This window comes from Recurvomyces mirabilis, assembly GCF_035927965.1.
Source record: "Recurvomyces mirabilis strain CCFEE 5264 chromosome Unknown scaffold_15, whole genome shotgun sequence".
NCBI classification, from domain to species: Eukaryota; Fungi; Ascomycota; class Dothideomycetes; order Mycosphaerellales; family Teratosphaeriaceae; genus Recurvomyces; species Recurvomyces mirabilis.
Genome location: NW_027041949.1, coordinates 574,543 through 595,446, shown reverse-complemented (window position 1 = coordinate 595,446; position 20,904 = coordinate 574,543). Strand labels below are relative to the sequence as shown.

The 20,904-nt window shown below is 53.1% G+C and overlaps 8 protein-coding genes across 8 annotated transcripts; 3 read left to right on the top strand and 5 right to left on the bottom strand.

Annotated features, from left to right (window-relative positions):
* Positions 1 to 51: 51 nt before the first annotated feature.
* Positions 52 to 675, bottom strand: LTS14_006189 (uncharacterized protein; the record flags this gene model as incomplete). Its single annotated transcript, XM_064838887.1, has 2 exons — positions 52 to 390; positions 445 to 675. 2 exons carry the CDS (start codon positions 673 to 675, stop codon positions 52 to 54), a joined length of 570 nt encoding a protein of 189 aa, XP_064693712.1.
* Positions 676 to 1,314: 639 nt separating this feature from the next.
* Positions 1,315 to 8,262, top strand: LTS14_006188 (uncharacterized protein; the record flags this gene model as incomplete). Its single annotated transcript, XM_064838886.1, has 8 exons — positions 1,315 to 1,649; positions 1,702 to 1,990; positions 2,040 to 2,762; positions 2,822 to 3,013; positions 3,072 to 3,145; positions 3,332 to 3,793; positions 3,849 to 6,570; positions 6,625 to 8,262. The coding sequence occupies 8 exons, from the start codon at positions 1,315 to 1,317 to the stop codon at positions 8,260 to 8,262; spliced, it is 6,435 nt and encodes a 2,144-aa protein (XP_064693711.1).
* Positions 8,263 to 8,955: 693 nt separating this feature from the next.
* Positions 8,956 to 10,117, top strand: LTS14_006187 (uncharacterized protein; the record flags this gene model as incomplete). The annotated part of the gene is made up of 3 exons (XM_064838885.1): positions 8,956 to 8,997; positions 9,053 to 9,318; positions 9,454 to 10,117. 3 exons carry the CDS (start codon positions 8,956 to 8,958, stop codon positions 10,115 to 10,117), a joined length of 972 nt encoding a protein of 323 aa, XP_064693710.1.
* A 1,483-nt stretch (positions 10,118 to 11,600) lies between these two features.
* Positions 11,601 to 14,153, bottom strand: LTS14_006186 (uncharacterized protein; the record flags this gene model as incomplete). The annotated part of the gene is made up of 4 exons (XM_064838884.1): positions 11,601 to 13,025; positions 13,080 to 13,782; positions 13,919 to 14,073; positions 14,133 to 14,153. The coding sequence occupies 4 exons, from the start codon at positions 14,151 to 14,153 to the stop codon at positions 11,601 to 11,603; spliced, it is 2,304 nt and encodes a 767-aa protein (XP_064693709.1).
* A 1,299-nt stretch (positions 14,154 to 15,452) lies between these two features.
* Positions 15,453 to 16,825, bottom strand: LTS14_006185 (uncharacterized protein; the record flags this gene model as incomplete). The annotated part of the gene is made up of 4 exons (XM_064838883.1): positions 15,453 to 16,030; positions 16,087 to 16,172; positions 16,222 to 16,317; positions 16,374 to 16,825. The coding sequence occupies 4 exons, from the start codon at positions 16,823 to 16,825 to the stop codon at positions 15,453 to 15,455; spliced, it is 1,212 nt and encodes a 403-aa protein (XP_064693708.1).
* Positions 16,826 to 17,275: 450 nt separating this feature from the next.
* LTS14_006184 (uncharacterized protein) lies at positions 17,276 to 17,797 on the top strand (the record flags this gene model as incomplete). Its single annotated transcript, XM_064838882.1, has 3 exons — positions 17,276 to 17,340; positions 17,396 to 17,483; positions 17,540 to 17,797. 3 exons carry the CDS (start codon positions 17,276 to 17,278, stop codon positions 17,795 to 17,797), a joined length of 411 nt encoding a protein of 136 aa, XP_064693707.1.
* Positions 17,798 to 18,042: 245 nt separating this feature from the next.
* On the bottom strand, positions 18,043 to 19,178 carry LTS14_006183 (uncharacterized protein; the record flags this gene model as incomplete). The annotated part of the gene is made up of 4 exons (XM_064838881.1): positions 18,043 to 18,540; positions 18,600 to 18,926; positions 18,980 to 19,028; positions 19,078 to 19,178. 4 exons carry the CDS (start codon positions 19,176 to 19,178, stop codon positions 18,043 to 18,045), a joined length of 975 nt encoding a protein of 324 aa, XP_064693706.1.
* A 433-nt stretch (positions 19,179 to 19,611) lies between these two features.
* Positions 19,612 to 20,852, bottom strand: LTS14_006182 (uncharacterized protein; the record flags this gene model as incomplete). Its single annotated transcript, XM_064838880.1, has 2 exons — positions 19,612 to 20,297; positions 20,363 to 20,852. The coding sequence occupies 2 exons, from the start codon at positions 20,850 to 20,852 to the stop codon at positions 19,612 to 19,614; spliced, it is 1,176 nt and encodes a 391-aa protein (XP_064693705.1).
* Between the last annotated feature and the right edge of the window lie 52 nt (positions 20,853 to 20,904).

Below are 20,904 nucleotides of genomic sequence, written 5' to 3'. Positions count from 1 at the left end.
CCAGCTTTCGGGATGATCTGGGCCGTCTGGCATACTCGATACTGGCGAAGATTAGTAGTCGCTCGTCACAGGGCTTTCGCTCATCTGCTCACTGGACTGAAAAGCATGGAACGAGCGATCGCTTAGCGCCAAATAAGATGTTGGGAAGCGCTGACGAAGATATCGTGCTTTGTCTGCATCCCGATAACAGACGGTCAAGTTATGATGCCAGATCGGAAACGCTTCGACCGCGGCAGCTTCGACAGACCCCATGGCGAACTCGCGCACTCGAGATCTCGGACCGTCAGTACCTACCAGCATGGAGCCGTGCACTGAGCTGCCATCGTCAAAAAACGCTGTGACCCCGTTGCCGCTCTCGTTGAAAGCCATATCAATGAGAGTCCTACCATACTAAGCAAGCTCAATCAGTAGTGATATATTGAGACAGAATCTTGATAGCCATACCTGGACTTCTATGCCTCCAGCACAAAGAGCTCGCATTTTGCTCCGCGGTACTCGTAGCCCTTTCTTGTACGGCACGCCAGCCAACATACGTCCAGTCTCACCATGAATGATGGGATAGTCACCGCCGGCTGCGATGGGCACGTCCGGATTACAGGACGCTCTCTCCATGTCTGCATAGATGCTGGATGGCAAGATAACCTCTAATCGATCGAGTGACCAGTGTATGGCCATGGTCCATTCGTTGCTGCGAACATTAAGGTTCACATCACGTTCGAAGATGGTGTACTTGACGCCAATCTATCCTCACGTTATTAAGTGCAGATGGTAGAGGTTTGGAGGATCTACCTTCTTCAAGCTCTGTGCTAGAATAAGCCCAGAGATACCTGATCACAATTAGCTGAAGATCAGACTTATTGTGGCACATTCGTTCAATACCGGCACCTATGATCAGTACGTGTGTCTCGCTCATGGTTGCTGTCTACACTAAGGAGACTTGGTCGTAGCAGATCACTAACAAATCACTATCGCCATCACTTAAGATCGAACGCGCTGCCACAACATAGACGCTCCGTAAGAAGCCGGATGCCGGACCTGTCAGCCCGCTTTAGGGTGCCTTGTTGGCCTCACGACCTTCCATATTTGCCCGCCTACTGTCGGCATCCGTACTCCAGTGAAGCGAAGGCACAGTAAAACTGCGACACATGGCATACACACCTTTTCGTCCCCCGAGACGGACCCACATTAGTCGTAGGGGCCCAGTGGCTTGTTTGGTCGATGGTACATCTTGTTCTCCTGGAAATAGAGCTGGACGTCTCTGCTCACTACCTTGATTCTCTTCAACATTGGCCATCCAGACCTTTTTCAACAACGATGGATGATCTCATCCAGTCACAGCCTTTCATGCCTCCCATAGCGAACGGCAGCGCATTCCAGGACCTCTTCGTCTTTGGTGACTCGACTGCAATCTTCCAGTCCGACTTAGTCAGCCTTCTGCATGTCAAGTCGAATGCTTCATTGCAGTCGTTCTTCGATCATGTGGCAGCTGCGTTACGCAGAGAAGTTGCGGCTCTGCCGGCAGCTAAGCGAGTCCTGTTCAAGAGCTTCACGACCCTCGTGGAACTTGTGGATCGAGTTGACGAGATGGGAGGTGCGCCAGTGATGCACTTCACTCTATTATGCGTCCATCAGCTGGGAAGGTGGATCATGTAAGCCGTCGTGTACCTCTGCCAGTAGATCTCTGGCTAATGATGACCTCAGTAATTGTACGGGCACTTCCGATGTATATCCTCGTCCAGATAGGGCACATATCGTAGGCCTCTGTACGGGAGGTTTCGCTGCAGCAGTTGTTGCCACATCGGGATCTCTCTTAGACCTCATTGAAGAAGGCACCATAGCCGTCAGGGTTGCTTTTAGGACCGCGCTCAGATCGATGGGCGCCGGGACCGACGTAGAGTCCACCAACGAACCTTCACGATCCTGGTCGATGGCTTTGCATGGGTCGGAGTCAGAGGCAACAAAGCTGGTGGCCAGCTTCAACGAGAGCCGAGTAAGTCACACAGCTTCCTGAGACGCTAGGACTACACTGACAGTCATAGCGAGCGCCCGTATCAGCAAATGTCTACATTAGTGCTTGTGCACCAACCAATGTCACCATTAGTGGGCCTCCAAGCGCTTTGCGAGAGTTCGTAGAGAAGCAAGGCCTGAAGACACATCCATTGTCCATCAACACGCCTTTCCACGCACCACATCTGTTCGACTCTGCAGATATCGACGCGATCATGCAGGATGTTTGTACCACATCGGGTCAGCTCAAGCAACGTATTGCGCTAATAGCGTCTGATACTGGCGCTCGTGTGGTGGGAGAAGACCTCGCGCAGCTGCTTAGACGAGCCGTTGATGGCGCATTGCGTGCACGGATCGACTGGAATGCGATTTTGTCATCGTCCACAAACTGCCTCGCCGGACCACAACAGACGCGCATAAGGGTATGGCCGATTGCCAGTGGAGCGTCGGCTTTGCTCATCACGGCTCTAGGATCAAGTGCTGTCTCAGACGAGAGGATGAACAGAAAATTAGTTCCGGACGTCCAATCGGGGCCGAGCCACCGCTTTGGGGATTCGAAGATTGCGATCGTTGGCTACTCCGGCCGCTTCCCAGATGCGGCGTCGAATGATGAGTTCTGGGCCATGCTTCAGGCCGGGAAGGACACGCATCGTACCATCCCCACCGATCGCTTTGACTGGAAAGCTCATTACGATCCTGCTGGCAAGGAGAAGAACAAAAGTCGTGTCAAGTATGGCTGCTGGATTGATGAACCGGTCAGTTGTCAAGCCATAGCATACCTTGACGTGAGATGATTAAACTGATGTCGAGACAGGGCCTCTTCGACGCCAAGTTCTTCAACATGTCGCCGCGAGAGGCTGAAAACACGGATCCCTCTCAGCGCCTGGCTATCATGACCGCATATGAAGCCCTTGAGATGGCAGGTTTCGTTCCGGATCGCACACCCTCATCTCAGCGAGATCGCGTGGGTGTGTTTTATGGTACGACCTCCGACGATTGGCGAGAGGTATGTGGGACTCAGACTGTGAAATGCCAGCCGCCAACTCGCTGACGCGTGATTTCAGGTGAACTCTGGTCAAGATGTCGACACATACTTTATTCCTGGAGGGAATCGTGCCTTTGTGCCAGGTCGCATCAGGTTCGTCATCTGATGTTTTCGTCTGGGCTTGGCAAAATCTCGTTCCGAGAACGAGCCGATCGACGCGTCCTGCTTACTTTCAATGGAGCTTCTCACGACTTCACCATCCTTGTTACCCAGACATCATGTCAAAATTCATATATCAACGTCCATTCTCGATGGCGCTGCTAACGCGATCTACTGCAGCTACTTCTTTCGCTTCTCCGGACCTGCCATCAGTGTCGACACTGCTTGCTCTTCCAGCTTTGCGGCTATCAACAGTGCTTGTAGCTGGCTATGGCGCGGCGACTGCGACACTGCGATAGCAGGTGGGACCAATGTTCTGACGAGCCCGGATAACTTTGTTGGACTAGACCGTGGCCATTTTCTTTCGACCACGGGCAACTGTAATCCGTTTGACGATGACGCCAGCGGCTACTGTCGAGCTGATGGCGTCGGATCAATCATTCTCAAGAGGTTGGAGGACGCAATTGCTGACCATGACCCGATATTCGGCGTGATTGCCGGTGCTAGTACCAATCATTGCGGTCAGACTGTCTCCATCACAAGGCCCCACGAAGGTGACCAGCTGGCCTTGTTCAAACGCATTCTGCGGAACTCCAACACGAGGCCTGAGGATGTCTCTTATGTTGAAATGCACGGTACAGGGTACTCACGACTCCAGTGATCTCACAGTATGGTATACAAGGCTGACTATGTCTAGCACGCAAGCTGGTGATGCTGCGGAAATGCACTCGGTTCTGAAGGCATTTGTCCCTGATGGAAGTCGTCCCACTTCTCACCCACTCAGTCTCGGCGCCGTCAAGGCGAACATAGGTCACAGCGAGTCAGCATCTGGAGTCTCGGCTCTGATCAAGGTCCTGAAAATGATGCAACACAGTCAGATCCCACCCCATGTAGGCATCAAATCAAAGATCAACCACAACTATCCTCTCGATCTGGCAGAACGTAATGTGCGCATACATCTCCAAACAGCGCCTTGGAGACGATCAGACTGCCTGACTGGACGGAGAATGTGTTTCTTGAACAACTTCAGTGCCGCAGGCGGCAACACAGCACTCCTGGTCGAAGATAGTCCTCTGGTTCCGATAGAATCTATCATCGAGGACAGCCGAGGTATCTACCCTGTTGCTCTAACGGCCAGAAGCGCGACGTCGCTGCGACGAAATATGGAGACGTTGATCGAGCACATCAAGAGCCAACCTGACATACCTTTGGCCGCTCTTTCGTACACTACAACCGCACGGAGGTCTCACCACAGGTTTCGCCACATGTTTGCTGTTCCGAATTTGGAGTCTCTGGTGGCTGACATGAGCGCTCAATTGGATCAGTCAGAGGTCAAGGCCATTCCTGCCAAGTCTGTCAAGGTCCTGTGGGCATTCTCCGGACAAGGAGTCTCATGTATTGGCGCCGGAAGGCATCTCTTCGAAACGTACACTACTTTCCGTCACGATCTCTCTTTGTTCGAGCGCATGGCGAGACAACAAGGGTTTCCTGGGTTCTTAGGATTCGTCCTGGACGAAATGCCCACCTCGAAGGCAGACACGACCGACCCGGTTGTCTCCCATCTGGCCCATGTCTGCTTACAAATGGCCATGGCAAAGCTATGGACCTCGTGGTCCGTACATCCTGCTGCTGTCGTGGGCCATAGCCTGGGTGAGTACGCAGCTTTATACGCAGCTGGCGTATTGACTTCGAGCGCTGTCATCTACCTGGTCGCGAGCCGAGCACGCCTGTTGTCGGAACACTGTCCCAGTGGTACGCACTCTATGCTTGCCGTGAAGGCCAGCGTCGAGTCAATTCATGGGCATTTGGCGGGTAGCGGCTGCGATGTTGCTTGCATTAACTCGCCTAGAGCGACTGTGGTCAGTGGACTCAAGCAAGAAATTAATCAACTCCGCCACTGTTTGGAGTCTCAAGGCATGGCTACTCAGGAACTGGATCTACCGTATGCTTTTCACTCTCCACAAGTCGACCCTATACTTGCAGAGATGGTCAAGGTCGCTTCCGATGTCACATTCGAAGCGCCAAAGATTCCTTACATATCCCCGTTACTCGGTCGAGTCGTCACGGAGAATGATGTGCTGGGTCCACGATATCTCACCGAGGCATGCCGTGGAGTCGTCAACCTGCAGGATGCTCTAATGGACGCAACGCGATGCAAAGTTGTGGGACCTGATTCTGCTTTCGTAGAGATTGGCAGCCACCCGATATGCTCCAACATGATCAAGGACACTCTTGGCCCTCAATACAACCCTGTTGCTTGTATGCGAAGGGGTACCGATGGTCAAAAGACCCTTCTTGAAGCTGTGAAAGCATTGTACTTGCGTGGTATCGCGATAGACTGGAACGAGGTTCACCGAGACTTCCCGGGCTGCCATAGAGTCCTCGACCTACCATCTTACCAGTGGGAGCTCAAGAACTACTGGATACAGTACCGCAACAACTTCTGCGTGACCAAAGGTGATCCTCCTCAGATGCTACCTGGCCCTGCACCAGTGGCAAAACTGGATGAAGCACTTTCCGCTTCTGTTCATCGCGTCATACGGACGGACACTACGGCAGATGGATTGGGTCTCGTGACAGAGTCTGACATCCATGACCCACGTCTTGCTCCAATCCTTGAAGGACACCGTGTAAATGGTTGCAGGCTTTGTCCTTCTTCGTTATACGTCGACATGACCATGACGATCGTCCGGCACATGTTGAGCTCGTCAGGCAGGTCGTTGCAAGGAAGGGGTCTGGACTGCATCGACATGAAGGTCGAGAAGCCGTTGGTTGCGAGGGCCGACGTTGCTGCGCAATTGCTACACGTCTCGGCTGTAGCCGACTCGAAGCTGGCTGAAGTGAAGTTCGACATATACAGCGTGGACGCGCAACATCAACGCCTAGCGGACCATGCCACGTGTAAGGTCGTCATCTCCAACGACCAAGAATGGGCAAAGGACTGGAAGCGCAGCCACTACCTCATACAAGGCCGTGTCGATGCCCTTCGGCAGGCGGTCCACGATGGTACAGCGCACAAGCTCAAGAGAGGTCTTGCCTATAGACTCTTCTCTTCATTCGTCGAGTATGGTCATGAATATCAAGGTATGGAGCATGTTATCTTTGACAGCGAAAAGCTTGAAGCTACTGCGCAAGTAAGGTTCGCAGTCCATGACAACGGCTTCTATCAGAGCCCTTGCTGGATCGATAGCGTCGGACATATCGCTGGCTTCATTATGAATTGCAACGATGGCACTGAGTCCAAAGGTCAGGCGTTCATCAACCATGGCTGGGAGTCTGTTCGCTTTGCGAGAGAACTTGAATATGGGAAGACATATACGACGTATAACCGCATGCAGTCCGTCAACGGGGCATTGTATGCCGGTGACACCTACATCATCGATGGAGAGGCCATTATGGGCATCGTGCAAGGCGTGAAGGTAAGCACTGTGCAAGATGGTTTTAGCACACGACCCACTCTGACCTCGACATAGTTCCAAGGCGTACCTCGACGCATGATCGACATGGTACTGCCCAAGGATAACAAACATAGCACCCTTGCGCCGTCCAGGACTTCACGGGAGAGCAGCACGGTGACGATGACGACTCTGGATGCCGGTCCAACACGCAAGGTTCAAGTAGCATCTGCCGCCCAGCTTGGAAGCCCTACAGCCGCCAAGATACCCGTCGCTTCGAAAACGTCCGATGTTGCGACCAAATTACTCGACGTCGTCGCACAAGAGACTGGCATCAATGCAGCCGATCTGGATATTGCGGTCGATCTCGCTAGCTTGGGCATAGACTCCTTACTTACGTTGACAATAAGTGGTAGAGTTAAAGACGAACTTGGCGTAAGCCTTGACATGACGGAAGACACCACACTGAAGGACTTGCTTGCGTCCGTCAGCAGCACAGGAGCCACAACACCCGCTTCAAGCATCGGAGCAAGGTCATCGTCAGCGGAAAGTCATGACAGTACTGATACCTCTCCGAGCTCCATCGAGGACGATGAAGACGACACGGACGTTCTGCAGGTAGTGCGCGCGGTCATCGCGCGAGAGACAGGTTTGCCACTGGAGGATCTCCGGCCAGAAACGAGCCTTGACGAATTGGGAGTGGACTCACTCTTGGCCCTCACTATGATCAGCGCGCTCTCTGAGACTCTTGGAAAGTCGCTACCTCCCACCATATTCGCAGACAGCGAGACAATTTGGGACGTCGAAAACATCCTTGGCATGAATGGTTATATTACGCAGACGCCCAGGCCTGGCAATCAGAACGCTTCAGGCCACCCTACAGCGTCTTCGAGCACCACTCGTGTCGAGGTCTCACAGCTGTTGGTTCTGCAGCCGCCGCATGCGACATCAGTTTGTCTTCAAGGCAACGCGAAGACGGCAACTACCACGATTTTCCTCTTTCCGGACGGTGCAGGCTCGGCCATCTCGTACGCCCAGCTTCCAGACGTGTCGCCAAAAGCCGTAGTATATGGTCTGAACTGCCCATGGATGCGCGCTCCGGAAGGGCTGACCTGTTCTCTGGAAGACTATGTTGCCAAATTCCTGGTCGAGGTGCGCCGCAGACAGCCGACTGGACCATATTTCTTCGGAGGATGGTCTGCGGGCGGTATACTCGCCTACGAAGCTGCTCAGCAATTGGCCAGAGTGGGTGAGACGATAAGTCGTCTCGTCCTGCTCGATTCACCGGACCCAGTCGGCCTACAGAATCCCCCGCCGAGACTCTACGACTTCTTGGAAGCCCAAGACATGTTCGGCATGGAGGGCAAGTCTGCACCGAAGTGGCTACGTCCTCACATGACCGCATTCATTCACATGCTTGACCGGTACACAATCAGAGCATTTAACGACGTCGCTCCTAGCACCTGGCTCATATATGCCCGCGATGGCTTATGCAAACCCGGCGCACCTCGACCTGCTACCCGACCTGATGACCCTCGCGAGATGCTCTGGCTGATCAATGAACGGACAGACTTCACTGGTGGCGGCTGGAGCTTGCTTATTGGGCAGAAACGCCTGAGAGTCAACGTTGTCGATGACGCTAACCACTACACGATCATGTCCGCTCCTCAGGCTGTCGCTCAGTTGAGTACGTTCATTGCCCAGGCATGCCTGTGAGGTCGCAACGTCTCTCACGACTACTCTCGCTCATATCTGATTTAATACATTGGAGGTGATCTCACACGCAGCGTTGCAGCCGATGGAAGCTGAAATGTAAGCACTTCCTGACCATGTTTGGATTGTCGATATAGTATACTGGCGCTAGCCCAGGAGAAATTAATTATGGAGAAATTTGTTGTCCACGAGCAAAGTACAATACCACAGGACCGAATCCTGTCTTGATGGCAATGCTCGTTTTCTCAGAAGCTACAGCTGTTGGCTTCTCCCTACCCGGGAGAAGGCGAATAACGAGTATGACTTTTCGGCCTGCATGGCTTGGCCTTCCTTCGAATGCGCGACAGGTAATACGTCAGTCTCATGTGGCGAAGAACGCCAAAAGAGCAGATGGTGTACTTTCCGGCACGCGAGTAAGCGTGCAGGTATGAGAGGCTGGAGGCATAGCTCGCTTTTGCACGAAAGCGGCACAGCAGCTAACACCCACGCTTTGGCTGGCACAAGCCAAAGCCGGACCCCGCGGACCGAGTAAAGCCAACGGCATGGCTGGCTTTTGACGAGCATCACGAACCAGACATATAAGGGAAGTCTGAACATTGCGCTATCATTCTAAAGGATATGTTTCGACGATTCTTAACCAAATCTTTCTCTACCAAAGCTACAACACAATTCTCGCTGGCACGGTCGTTCTCCGCCATGGCGTCCTCAAACCACATCAGCAAAGTCGCAATCGTTGGCGTGCGTCCATTCATACTAATCAGCTACTCTTCTACGATGCTGACATATCAGGTAGGCAGGTGGCAACGTGGGCCGCTACATGACCGAGGCGTTGTTGAAGACTGGAAAGCACACTGTCACGGCGATCACTAGATCTGACAGCCAAAGCAAGCTACCTGAAGGTGTCCAGAGACAAGATGTCGATTACGAGAAGCCAGAGAGCATTGTCGACGCTCTTCGCGGACAGGATGCGCTGGTCATTACGATTAGTGGCCGTGCTCCTATCAAAGAAATCGAAGAGAAGCTTGTACGTGCAGCAGCAGAGGCTGAAGTCCCGTGGATGTAAGTGCGCAGTTCTGCATCTATTTTCGAGACGATGAACTAATGTTGATACCAACCATAGCCTGCCCAACGAATGGTCACCAGATTCGGCAAACGAGGGAATTGTTAAAGATGTCTTCTTGTTCGGCATGAAAGGAAAATCAGACGATTCGACTTGCATCTGACGGAGCTAACGTCTTTATCAGTCGCCACACGAAAGCTGATCGAAGAGATTGGCAAGAGCTCCTACGTTGCCGTCTCGTCGGGTTTCTGGTACGAGTACAGCCTGGCCATGCCCGCCAACTATGGCATCGACTTCGACAAGCGCCACTGCAACATGTACGATGATGGCAAGACGGCAATCTCAACGTCTACCTGGCCACAGGTTGGCCGTGCGGTCGCATCCATTCTCAGTCTGCCCATCAAGGCCGAAGCTGGTGGGAAGGACTCCAGCGCCACGCTCGAGAGCCTTCGAAACAAGGTCATCTACATCAACTCCTTCACCGTCAGCCAACAAGATATGCTGGAGTCGGCGCAGCGTGTGACTGGCACTAAGCCAGAGGACTGGTCGGTTGAGAAGTATGACTCTCGCGAGCGTTTCTCCGTTGCCATGAAGTTTTTCAAGGAAGGCAAATTCAAGACCGAAGGTTTCACCAACTTCTTATACTCACGTATCTTCTTCCCGGATGGATGTGGTGATACTGAACACAACAAAGGCACCGTCAATGCCTTGCTGGGTCTCCCGAAAGAAGACCTGGACGAAGCTACTCGCATTGCTATGGAGCGCCAACGATCTCAAGGTGCCAATGGCGGGCATTAGTTGTTGGGTCCGAGACGGATGAGTGGACCATCCCACACATACACGCCGGCTAAAAGGGTAGGCATTTAGCTCCACATATCAATCCACGAATCAAAAATGTTCGGTGACTGTATACTATTCGTCCAGTCTGCTGAGCTTACAGTAACCCATCCAGCTGCTGAGGAATGCAGGGTCTATCGCCTCAATGTTGGTTGGAAGTATAGATACGGCTCGTTCGCGATGATGTTCACGATGCAGGGATCTCGGCTGTTCAGCTTAAATGCCACCGGCGCGATCACCGCCCGCCTAGAAGAAGGTTGCATGTATGTGCCTCTGCCGTATCGCGTAATTCCCGCATAAGGCTTATACCGTGCTCGCGGCCCGGCCGCCGAGTCCGCTGCCCGAAAGATTATAACAGCCACTTCGGCACCCGTGCTGGGGGTGGGCAGTCCGCATGCGCGAGGCCGTTTTCTGCCTTCCTCAACCAACAGTCGAAGGATTCGTGATGCAGTAGTACGTGCGTCTCACCATCTGCTTCCTCGCGCCGTCTCGCCAGATCTCGAAACGACTACATTATTCTTGCATCATCATGATCTGACGATACTTCAGAGATGCGCCAGACTCGACAAGGGAATCGAATCTGCCCGGGGAGCTGTTAAGTTGTACCGAGCTCGTACGTTATACATGCTGGATGAGTTACCAAAGGATCCTCAAGTGCGATTTCAGCTTTCCTCTGGTTCACGCCCCGGTCATTGCTGCAACCAGACCATCGTACGGCGAGCTTAGGGCATATCTCTCGGACGCCAAGAGCAGATCTCTCGTAGTCAGATCTCCAGGATTATGAACACAGTAAGCGATCGTCTGCCTCAGCCAGCTTACACGTACTCGATTCCTGCACGACTGCTCACCATCCCTGGCGAGCTCGAGCTTAGGTGCTTCGACCCACCGTCCAGTCCCATAGCTCCGCCCGCGAATGAAAACAGGGCTCCTGCTAACACGTGGCGGCTACATGTTCCTGATTGCAATGGGATTTCGACTGCAACTGATCACAGATCACTTGGAGATGATGCCAGGCCACTGAACTCATGCATATGCGCCAAATCGCGACCAGCAGAACGGACAGGGCGTAGACGACTCACAGTAGTGATCACCGGCGCGAGCAAATCAAACCGGCCCTTTGGTGGGTCCACACTCTGTACCGCGAACTCAGCTCTGCTCAAGAATGTCAGCAGTCCAATGTAGATCAAGACTCCGCCCCTTTTAGGTTGGGCCGGAGACTGGGCTCAACGTCTTGCCAAAGAAGAAAAGCAATTTACAATGTATAGTGGTAGTGCAAAGTCTAGAGCTTCACCAGCGCCATCCCAGTAGCCATTCATCCCCTAAGCCCGTCACCAATGTGTGCTAGGTCTGGTACATACTCACAAAGCATCGTGATGTTGTTTGCACTTCTGTTCTGTGGTTCCGTTGTCGAGGTTGCTTCTGCGAAGTCTCGAGTGCGGTGGCTTTACTCTTGTCCAAACGAGTAAAGCAGCGGATCGGAAGAGTGGTCGGCATTCTCTGAATTCCCACGGCCAGCTCGATTCTCGTCTCTCCCATCAGGTGTCCGTCCTTCCTGGACAGTCCGTCGTCGCTTCCGCTCGTTAGTTCCCATCGGGCAATGCTGGCCGTAGGTTGTCGGCGTGCGTACCAAGCTCTCGAATGAATCCTGTTCCGCGTTGGGGTCGTTAGAGAACTGCATGAAGTCTGTCATCGTACCGCCGTTGGTCATGTCGTTCCAGTCGCCCCAGACCGGATCTTCCAGACTGATTGGCGTTGGCCATGTCGCTAAGGGGGCTAGGTCTGTGTTCATCGGCTCTGAATGTGCTGCCGCAGTGGTTGGCGCCACCATAGGGGCTGGAGGTGGTACATGAAGTTGATGTGATATTGCAGGAGAGAGGCTTGGCGGTGATTGAGACTGATGTTGTTGGACACAGCGGATGTCGAGGATCCTGATCACAGCACCGAATACCAGTCCCAGTGTGTGTCTATAGCTGCCCGTTGGCAGCATCGATGAATCTGCCCGGTAGTAAGCAGAGACTTGGCGGAGCAGGGCCATGACATTGTCTCCATCTGGAACAGTGTCATCAACAATGCCCAGTAGAAGTCTGTTCGCTAGCAACATAAAGGCAGATGCAGGAAACGTGTCGAGCATAATCAGTTCTCGCACAGTATTATGTGGTCGTTGGGTGTTTGCTTGGTCGACGGGAGTGATGTCGGCTTGATCATCGACGTCGGCGACAGACATTGGATAGGCAGCCCGATCGTTACCTACGATCCGCTCGTATTGCTGCTTGTGCTTGGTCGTATCCGAGCCTTGGACGAGTAACAGAACAAGACAGCTTAGTCGTGCGTCCGAGCATGCGACCTTGATCTGTGATGGGACACGGCTTTCCGCAAATGCTGCAATTCGTGTTGCAAAAGCCTCTAGCTGTAGTAAGGCAGCGTCCGGATCGTTGGCCTTTAGCTTGTAAATGTCGTAGACTCGAGCCAATTCCATTAGATCTTGCTGCACTTTGCCGATAAGGCCTCGAGTGCGCGGAGACATGCTTGGAATCGTCTCGCCAGACCTCAAGATTCTGTACAAAGGATCCTGCACACGCGCCAACGCGATGCGGCCTGCCTGAGAGGCCAAGAACGGTGTGTCCTCGCCACTACTTGCGGGAACGTCGAAGTAAGGCAGGCAAGGTGCGTCGCCTCGGCCGATAGCGCATGCACGGTCTCGAACATACAGCGAACGGCAGACTAGCCAACGCTCATGGCACAGCTGGGCATTGTCGTTTGGATTTCGGGCATGTGGTTTGTGGAGTCCCATCGCTTTTGCGAGTGTGCAGGCCTGTGCGAACAATAGGTCCGACTTGGCCTTGGAGTCTTGCTGTTGAGTGAGTGCACTCTGCAGCAGTCAGTACAGTGCAGAGACTGATGATAGATATGGCATAAAACATACCAGTAAGATCAATGCTTGTACATTGACCAGCCGTGGAGCCGTGATCAAGCGAGCGTTGATGAGCGTTGCGGTGCTCGGCAGAAGGAGAGCATTCATCAAGCCTTGCATAAGATGGATCTTGCTTGCCTCCAGCAGGTCGGCACCAAGTCCTAGTAGGACGATGGCGTTGTAGATGATCGACCAAGTCTCGTCATCTTCGCCCGGATCACCAGCAGGTGGATTGTAAATCCTGTCAATGTGCGAAGTTAGGTGTGCTGGGACGAAAACATCTACAACAAGATCAGTGCGGTTGCAGAATTGATCGATGGCGCGGACTAGTTGATGTCGCTGTGGTAGGCTTATATCCGGGATGCGTCGGGGCACATACAGGTCCTCGGTCGTCAAGTAGCCATGCATCTGTGCCAACAAGTCATTGATTCCATCTGTCGCAGTGGCATCAACACCAATGGCCGTCCAGTCTATCGAGTACGCCCCTTGACGGAAATTCTCACAAAGCTGTTCCAGGCATAGTGGGCCGCGATAGTCATCTGAATGACCTTCGTCCCAGTGTATCAAGTGATCCTCATCGTCTGGGGCGTATGATGCAACATCGAGCGAATCATGCCTGGAAGATGCCCTTGTGGTGCTAAAATGGAGCACGAGTTGCTCCAGTTGTCCCTCAATGCTGACCAGACGCTCTTCCAGGCCACCGAAATTGTTGCATCTGAGACAGTATCAGCTGCTGTGTTCCTTTCGTTTGGCCTGTCAATGACGACGTCGACTCATTGTGTCGGTTCTTGGGTGTATAAAGGCGGGCAGGGAAATAAACTACGAGTGTGCAAGGGAGCGGGTCCACTGACAGCAACTTGACGTGATTGACTCTCTTGCCCGGTAGCTCGTAGCCGCAGTCTACGCCGTCTCGTACACAGTTGCAGCACTTGGGTCGATCTCTATCACATTTGATCTTGCGCTCTCGACAGTGCTTGCAAGCCACGTCCGCCGAGCTGCCCTGGGCCTGTGCGTGTCAGTTCTATCCTCATCCCTCTGGCTTGGTAAGAGGCCTGGGAACCTTACACTCTTCGCTGAAGGAGGCATTGGGATGCGGACGTATGCCGAGAGGCCGAGCAGAGCAAGTGAAGGTGTCAAATTCAAGGCGGAGATTCAGGACAATGCTAAGCACGGCAGCACCAGCCCAAGTGTGCTCGCCGGGTGATTTCCTATGTATACTCTCATCCTGCCACGCCTACATCCTACCTGAAGAGGATGGTCGGCAGTACGGTTTGTCTCAAGCGCTAGGGATGCTCCAATGACAGCTCAGGCATGGGTGGAAGGGCTTTCGAAGGATTTCGCTACTCCAAAGCCAACAAAGACGATCATCGACGCGCTCGAGTGATGCCAAAACGTGTTGTCTATGGAAGCGAGTGTCCGTCAGCCTGGCGCATGTCACCAAGGTTGCCTGCATACAGTGGTAGTGGGTCCCGCCTCGATGTGGCGAGAGATTTGCAGCGACATGAGGCCCCGTAAGCACGCGGCTGTGATACGGACGGCATGGGTAGTGCTGTCTTCGTGTTTGCGTGGGATGTTGAGAGTGCTCTGGAGTTCGGCTTCCGAGCTGCGAGCTGGAGATGCTACGCGGGCCTACCTATTCAGGCCTAATGGTATCGATGTTGGTAATTTGCCGGCACTGCAGGATCTGGTTGACACACTGAAGTGGACCTTCCCACGGCCGCAGATGTGACCGGCATCATGGGCCCGCTTGGCGACGCGCCGCGGACCGTTCCTCTGAGTCGGGAACGAGCTGACTGTGGACGACAACGTTTCCCAATCTTCTGGAGCTGTACGCCCACTTCCATACTCGTAGCTCGTACCTGCATCCGTCACGAATAAGCAGTCGATACCGCACCGACCCATGTGGTACATAGCTGACGCGCCATACGTATCGCAGCTGCCTGCGCTAGATTGCTCCGCATCCACCAAAACAAGCTTGCCTAAAGGCCCTGGACAGAAAAGCTTTATATGAGCTCGAAACTTTGACAGGCGGATGTCCACATGCAAGTACGGGTCGCTGATAACGACTACTGTACAGCAGCTTCTGGGAATGGTCACCATCAGTGGTGCCAAGACAGACACACTAAGGCCAGCTACGTCTCCACCGGCCTATCCTAAGCTGGTCCCGTGACTGTAGACAGCTCAGCCTGCATTTTTGCAGTCCAAGTGCAGTACAACGAGGTTGTTACCGTTCGCAGCACCATTCAGGTCACGATCGACGCAGGTCCGCAATGCCCCACTAGACTACGGTTCTTCTAAACTTCTTAGGCGTACTTCGAACAGCGCTTTACACACGTGGGAGGAGACTGCCGTAACCATCGACACCTATGGTCACCGTCAGCTTATTTAGGCGTTCTCAGCAATATCTATACTGACCTCCAGATCAGGACTGGCACGTGTGAATAGAGCTCGCCATTCGAGCTCTGTCCTTTGTCGGACGTTGTGCATAGTCATCATCGTAATATCGCGCCTCCGATACGCCTGTTCGACATGAGGATCATATGCATTTCTGGCAGGCGATAGGCCATCGCATATGAGTACCACAATCTCGGGATGTGCTTCCATCGCTGGGAGCAGCGTCCGAAGTAGCTGCGTGGCGTCCTCATCAGACCAGTTCCAGAGCAGATTTCTGGCAACGTAAGCAGTGAGATGGCGTTGCCGATCCGTTGCCGGCTGACGTTCCTCGATCCTCTCGTGCAACTCGAATGTGATCTGCTCCTTCAAGTCACCACTCAGGCCTTCCCGATAGCGTTTTAGGATCTCCGTGTCAGCAATGCGGACAGCGGAGGTTAAGGTAGGCACAGTCTCAACCAAGCTTGGAGATGCTAATCCATACCGTCCGGCAAACTCAACGATATGCTCATCGCCTGATTTGTGGTGTGTTTTGAACCAATCCTTCAGCAACTGATCTGCAGGATCCATTGCTGTTGACAGTCAGCCTCGTCATCAAATCCTATGCGACTCATATGCTCGAGCTTACATTGTGATACACCCTTCATTGCTTTCCGAAAGCGTTCAGCCTTATCGCATCGTGCGGCGTGCCAATCATACATCTCCTCGCCCCACCTGTACAGTGGTCAGCTTACGACTACAGCAGCTCCCCCTTGTGACTCACGCATGCTTGAAGGCGGATTCTCCGTTCTCGTAGTCGTTCGGCAGTGCCAACAATGTATCTGCGAGACTCGCACTTGCTACTCGGGTCTCATAAAGCCTTTCATGGCAAAAGGTTACCTCAAAGCCATGCATGGCAAGCTCATCAATACTCACTGGAATTCCACCCATGCTCTAAAGTCAACGTCATTGACCAACATACGAGATGCCGCCGTCAATGCAAAGTGCTCGTCGCAAGGCTCCTCGACGAAATGCTGGCATGATAGCAGCCTAAGTATACGGACTAGCTTATCGGCTGGTATGCCTGACTGCTCGGACAGAAGGGTCAAGTCAGAGCCGCCATCGTCTGCAATAGCATCCAACACTTTAGCGTGTAGCAGGACGTAGAGAGCGCCATGGTCCCAGTTGGTTGAGACGTAATCGTGAACGAACTCGTGCGGATCCTGCAACAGGGACTTAAGCCGGTCGAGGAGTCCTAGGATGCGGATCCTGCGCGCGTTCGCTTCCTCGGACAGGCCAGGATTGGATCTTGCGAGCTCATCGTTGAGCTCGTTGCTCTCCGAAGCGATGTCGAGGACTAGAGCGTGGCCGTCTGAGAAGGAGATCATAGCAATGATTCTGATCTTGCTGTGACTTCATCAAGGATGATCATCTAAGAGCGAAGTTAAAGTCATATTACATGCATTTCACATCAAGGTTTGTCGATGTTCATACACCTTCAACCTCGTTGAATTTTGTCGGCCGCCGCAGCAGCTGCGTGGCGAGAACTATCCTGGTCATGCCAGCTTAGTACCATTGTATATCGCCAGAAATCAAGAAATTGCATCCTCGCTGCGGTTCAGAGTGCTCGGTCCTCCGGCTCCCGCAACGAAGGTCGTACTCTCGAGCACTCATGGGAAGATATGGCAGATCCATGACGCTCCTCATCCGTAATGGACACGACAGATGAGCATACTCGTTGATGTCCTGCTTGCCAACAGCGGATCTCGACATCAGTCTACCATATCGGCTCCAAACCTCACACGTTCATTCCAGCAAACCGACTTGGGCTCGACATCATGCCTCAACTCGAAAGACTCTTCGCAGTGACAATCTGCGCCAAACGCAAGCCTGGCATGGAAGAGCAAGTAATACGTGACCTCATTGTTGAGGAAAGACTAACCAATACGTTCGCTCAGATCGGCCTACCATGACTACATCTCGCAAAAGCACGCCGGGCATCTCAACGACCTCCTAGTGAAGAACAAGATCGTCGACTACACGATGGTAAGCACATCGTACCATCGGCCGTTACCCTTCGTGCTGATACCACTCTTCTACAGCAACACAACACCTCCCCCATGGTGCAAGATCTCGACAAGCTTTTTCCAAATCTGCCATCGGTCAATCGTTCGCCGTACGACGCATTCGTCCAGATCGTGTTCCGAGATGTGCAGGATTACATCAACGTCAAGGATGACCCACACTACATGAACGTCGTCAACCCGGACCATGTCAATTTCGCGGATGGACCTGGGACGATGATGTCGTTTGGCTGGTTCGAGCGTCATGTGGCGGATGGGAAGTTGATCCAGGAGTGAGTAGATTACTATGTAGGCTTGTGCTGGTGTGCAATTGTCAGTAACCTCTACTGAGCGTTTCGTAAACTGTGTGTCTCTTTATATCAGTCATGTTACGCCTGCTGCGAAGTCATGGTGTCATGAGACGACCCCTGCGACTAGTCATTGGCAAAGTTTGCGAGCTTATCACTGATAGATGTCTGTCCCCAACAATAAAGCGTATAAAATGATGGCATGCCTTTCTTGCATCGTCCGACTGCCATGATCTAGTTGTGTCCGGAAATATCGCGAGCGACATAAAGCTCCTCAAGATACTTTTCCTCGTCCGCAGTCAACACCTTCCCTCTGACCGCCAACGCATCATCCAGGCGCTCGATACCACTACACCCGATGATCGGACTTGTCACTCTACGATTGAGCCACGCCAACGCTACGTTGCTCATCGACCACCCTTTCTTCTCAGCCAATTCGTGAACCCTTCGAATTATCTCCTGGTCTTTATCGGCGTACCCCGTTTGCAAGAACGATTTCATTTTTTCCTCCGACGTTGTACGGATCGACGTTATCGGGGTGGTCGGCGGTCGTGCGAGATGACCACGACATAGTGGGGACCAAGGGATCAGGCCAACGCCCGTCTCGTTGCAGAAGCGGTTCATCTCCCGCTCTTCTTCACGGTAGAGGAGGTTGTAGTGGTTCTGCATGCTGATGAACTTCGTCCAATTGTGCTTCTCCGCTATGTGCTGCATGGTGGCGAATTGGTACGTCTGTGATGGAAGGTCAGTAGGGCTTTTGTGTAGTGTTTCAGAGTGGTCTTTTCACGGACCCACATGCTCGAAGCACCAATGTATCTCACTTTCCCGCTTTTTATTAAGCTGTGCAAAGCTTCCAATGTCTCCTCCATGGGCGTGTTGGCATCGAAACGATGAATTTGTAGTAGGTCGATGTATTCAATTCCCATGCGCTGCAGACTTGCATCTACGGCAGAGAAGATGGCTTTTCTTGATAGTCCGCCTTTGTTGACATAGTCTTTGCTTTGGTTGCACTCCTCACGAAACATATATGCTTTGGAGTCTGGCGAGTTGCCCACCCACGAAGAGCACTTGGTGAGGATGACCAGGTCCTCGCGTGGAATGCTGTATTTTCTGATAGCCTGCGTCCAGTCAGTCTAGCTAATAGTGGTAAGAGACAACGTAGGTGACTAGCCTTGCCAATGAGTTCCTCGCTGACGCCATTGCTGTAGACATTGGCAGTACTATGATGGGTCAGTCCCCTGACGCGGGTCGTGCTATCATGTGTCGTACTCCCAAGTATTGACGCCTCTGTCATAAGCGACTTTCAATAATGGCAAAGCCTGCTCCTCTTCCACGACCCATGGCTGCCAATCCTTGTGCCCTAAAGACATGGTGCCCAGAATCGGCACGGAGACGTGTAGTCCAGACCTTCCCAGTCGCACATATTGAGCTTTGGTGTCGTTGATAGACTTCAGTATGGGATCTATCTGACTAGACATGGGGCGTGCGCTGTTGCGGCACAGTAGAGTGGAGTGGGAGAATGTCAATCGTGAGCCTGCCCTCGACAAGTTGCGTGTAAGGCGAACAAAGTAGTCCATTTACGAGTGATCGAGGAGGTTGAACCATAGTCCAAGGTGGAATCAAGAGTAGGAGGCATTGCTGCTATCGTCCCGGATGAGAGCAAGCAACCAAAGAGAGTGGGAGACGGACGCCGTGTCGCCGTGCTGGACAGTCATGGTGAGCCCGACTTGATATTGACGTTCATAGGTCGGTCACGAGCCGCAGATATCTCTATTTGATGAGATCAACATACACCTAGGATGGCTAGAACAACGTGCTCACAAGGTCCAAAACAGAATCATAAAAAGGTCCGTCTTTCACGCCACCACAAGCGCGACTCGTGATGATGGGAATCTGCTCTTGAGCTACACCCAAAGCGGTCAGACTGCTTGGCGCGATGCCTAGTCGACCGACGAGCTCAAGAATGCGCGCTCCCACCATCAGAGCATCTGCTTGCACATTCCCCGTCGCCCCTCCACCCACGGCCGGCAAGAGTCGTGCGATCTGCTGCGCGTCCGTCTCCGACCCCCGCGCCTTGAGTTGCACTACTCGTCCCAACGTCAAGCATGATGTGACACCATGAGGCAGGCCGTAGGGCGAGCCCAGTGCGTGTCCCAGGCTGTGCGAGAGCCCCATGCCACCTCGAAGGTTGCCGCCCTTCAAACCCGAGCTCATGAACGCCGCCAGCTGTAACATGACAGTTGTGCGGCGATCGTTCGGGTGGCTATCGCGGGCTCTGGGAAGATACTCGAAGAGGGTCTGTGCAGCCCACAATGATTGCACTTTCCACACCTCTGAGCCATAGGGATGGTAGAAGCACTCGACGGCATGATCCATCGCGCGCATGCCGGTGGTGAGCCATAGCTGTGTGGGTGTGTAGGCGGCGAAGTAGGGATCGTAAAAAATGGAACGGACGGCCATTTCTGGAGCCATGAAACCCACCTTGACGCCTGGCAAGGAGCACGTCAGCGGTCAACAGATGTCGCATGGGTTGGTTGAATGCCTGTCCACTCACCATCTGGCTTGGTATAACCACCACCAGGTGTACATTCGGCCGCACTGAGCGTTGTTGGGATGGCAATGTGATGCAACCACTTCCCGTTCCTGGCCTCTGATACACGATATGCTATCGACTTGGCTGTATCGATAGGCGAGCCACCACCTACAGAGATCAACGTATCGATCAAATCATCCTGCAGCACTGTCTGCAGCGCAGCGTCGACGTCGATGGAGGGACCGTGCTGTCGAATATTCGAGATCGTGATGGCGTGGTGCATACCCAGCAGTACCTCAAGCTTGCGGATTACTGGTGTCTTCTCCGCCAGCGATCGCCCTGTGATGATGCAGACCTTTGATTCGGGGGACGGTAGTGTATTCAGTAGGTAGGTTCGGACACAGCCCTCGCCGTAGAAAAGATGTTTCAGGGATAGATTTGGTTGCCACAGGCCGAATAGTGGCTCAGTCGTGGACGGTACAGGCCACGGTGGTGAGCTTCCGTTCTGCATGTTGATAGTCGCCTTGACGATCGCGAATAACGTTTATGGATACCAGACAATC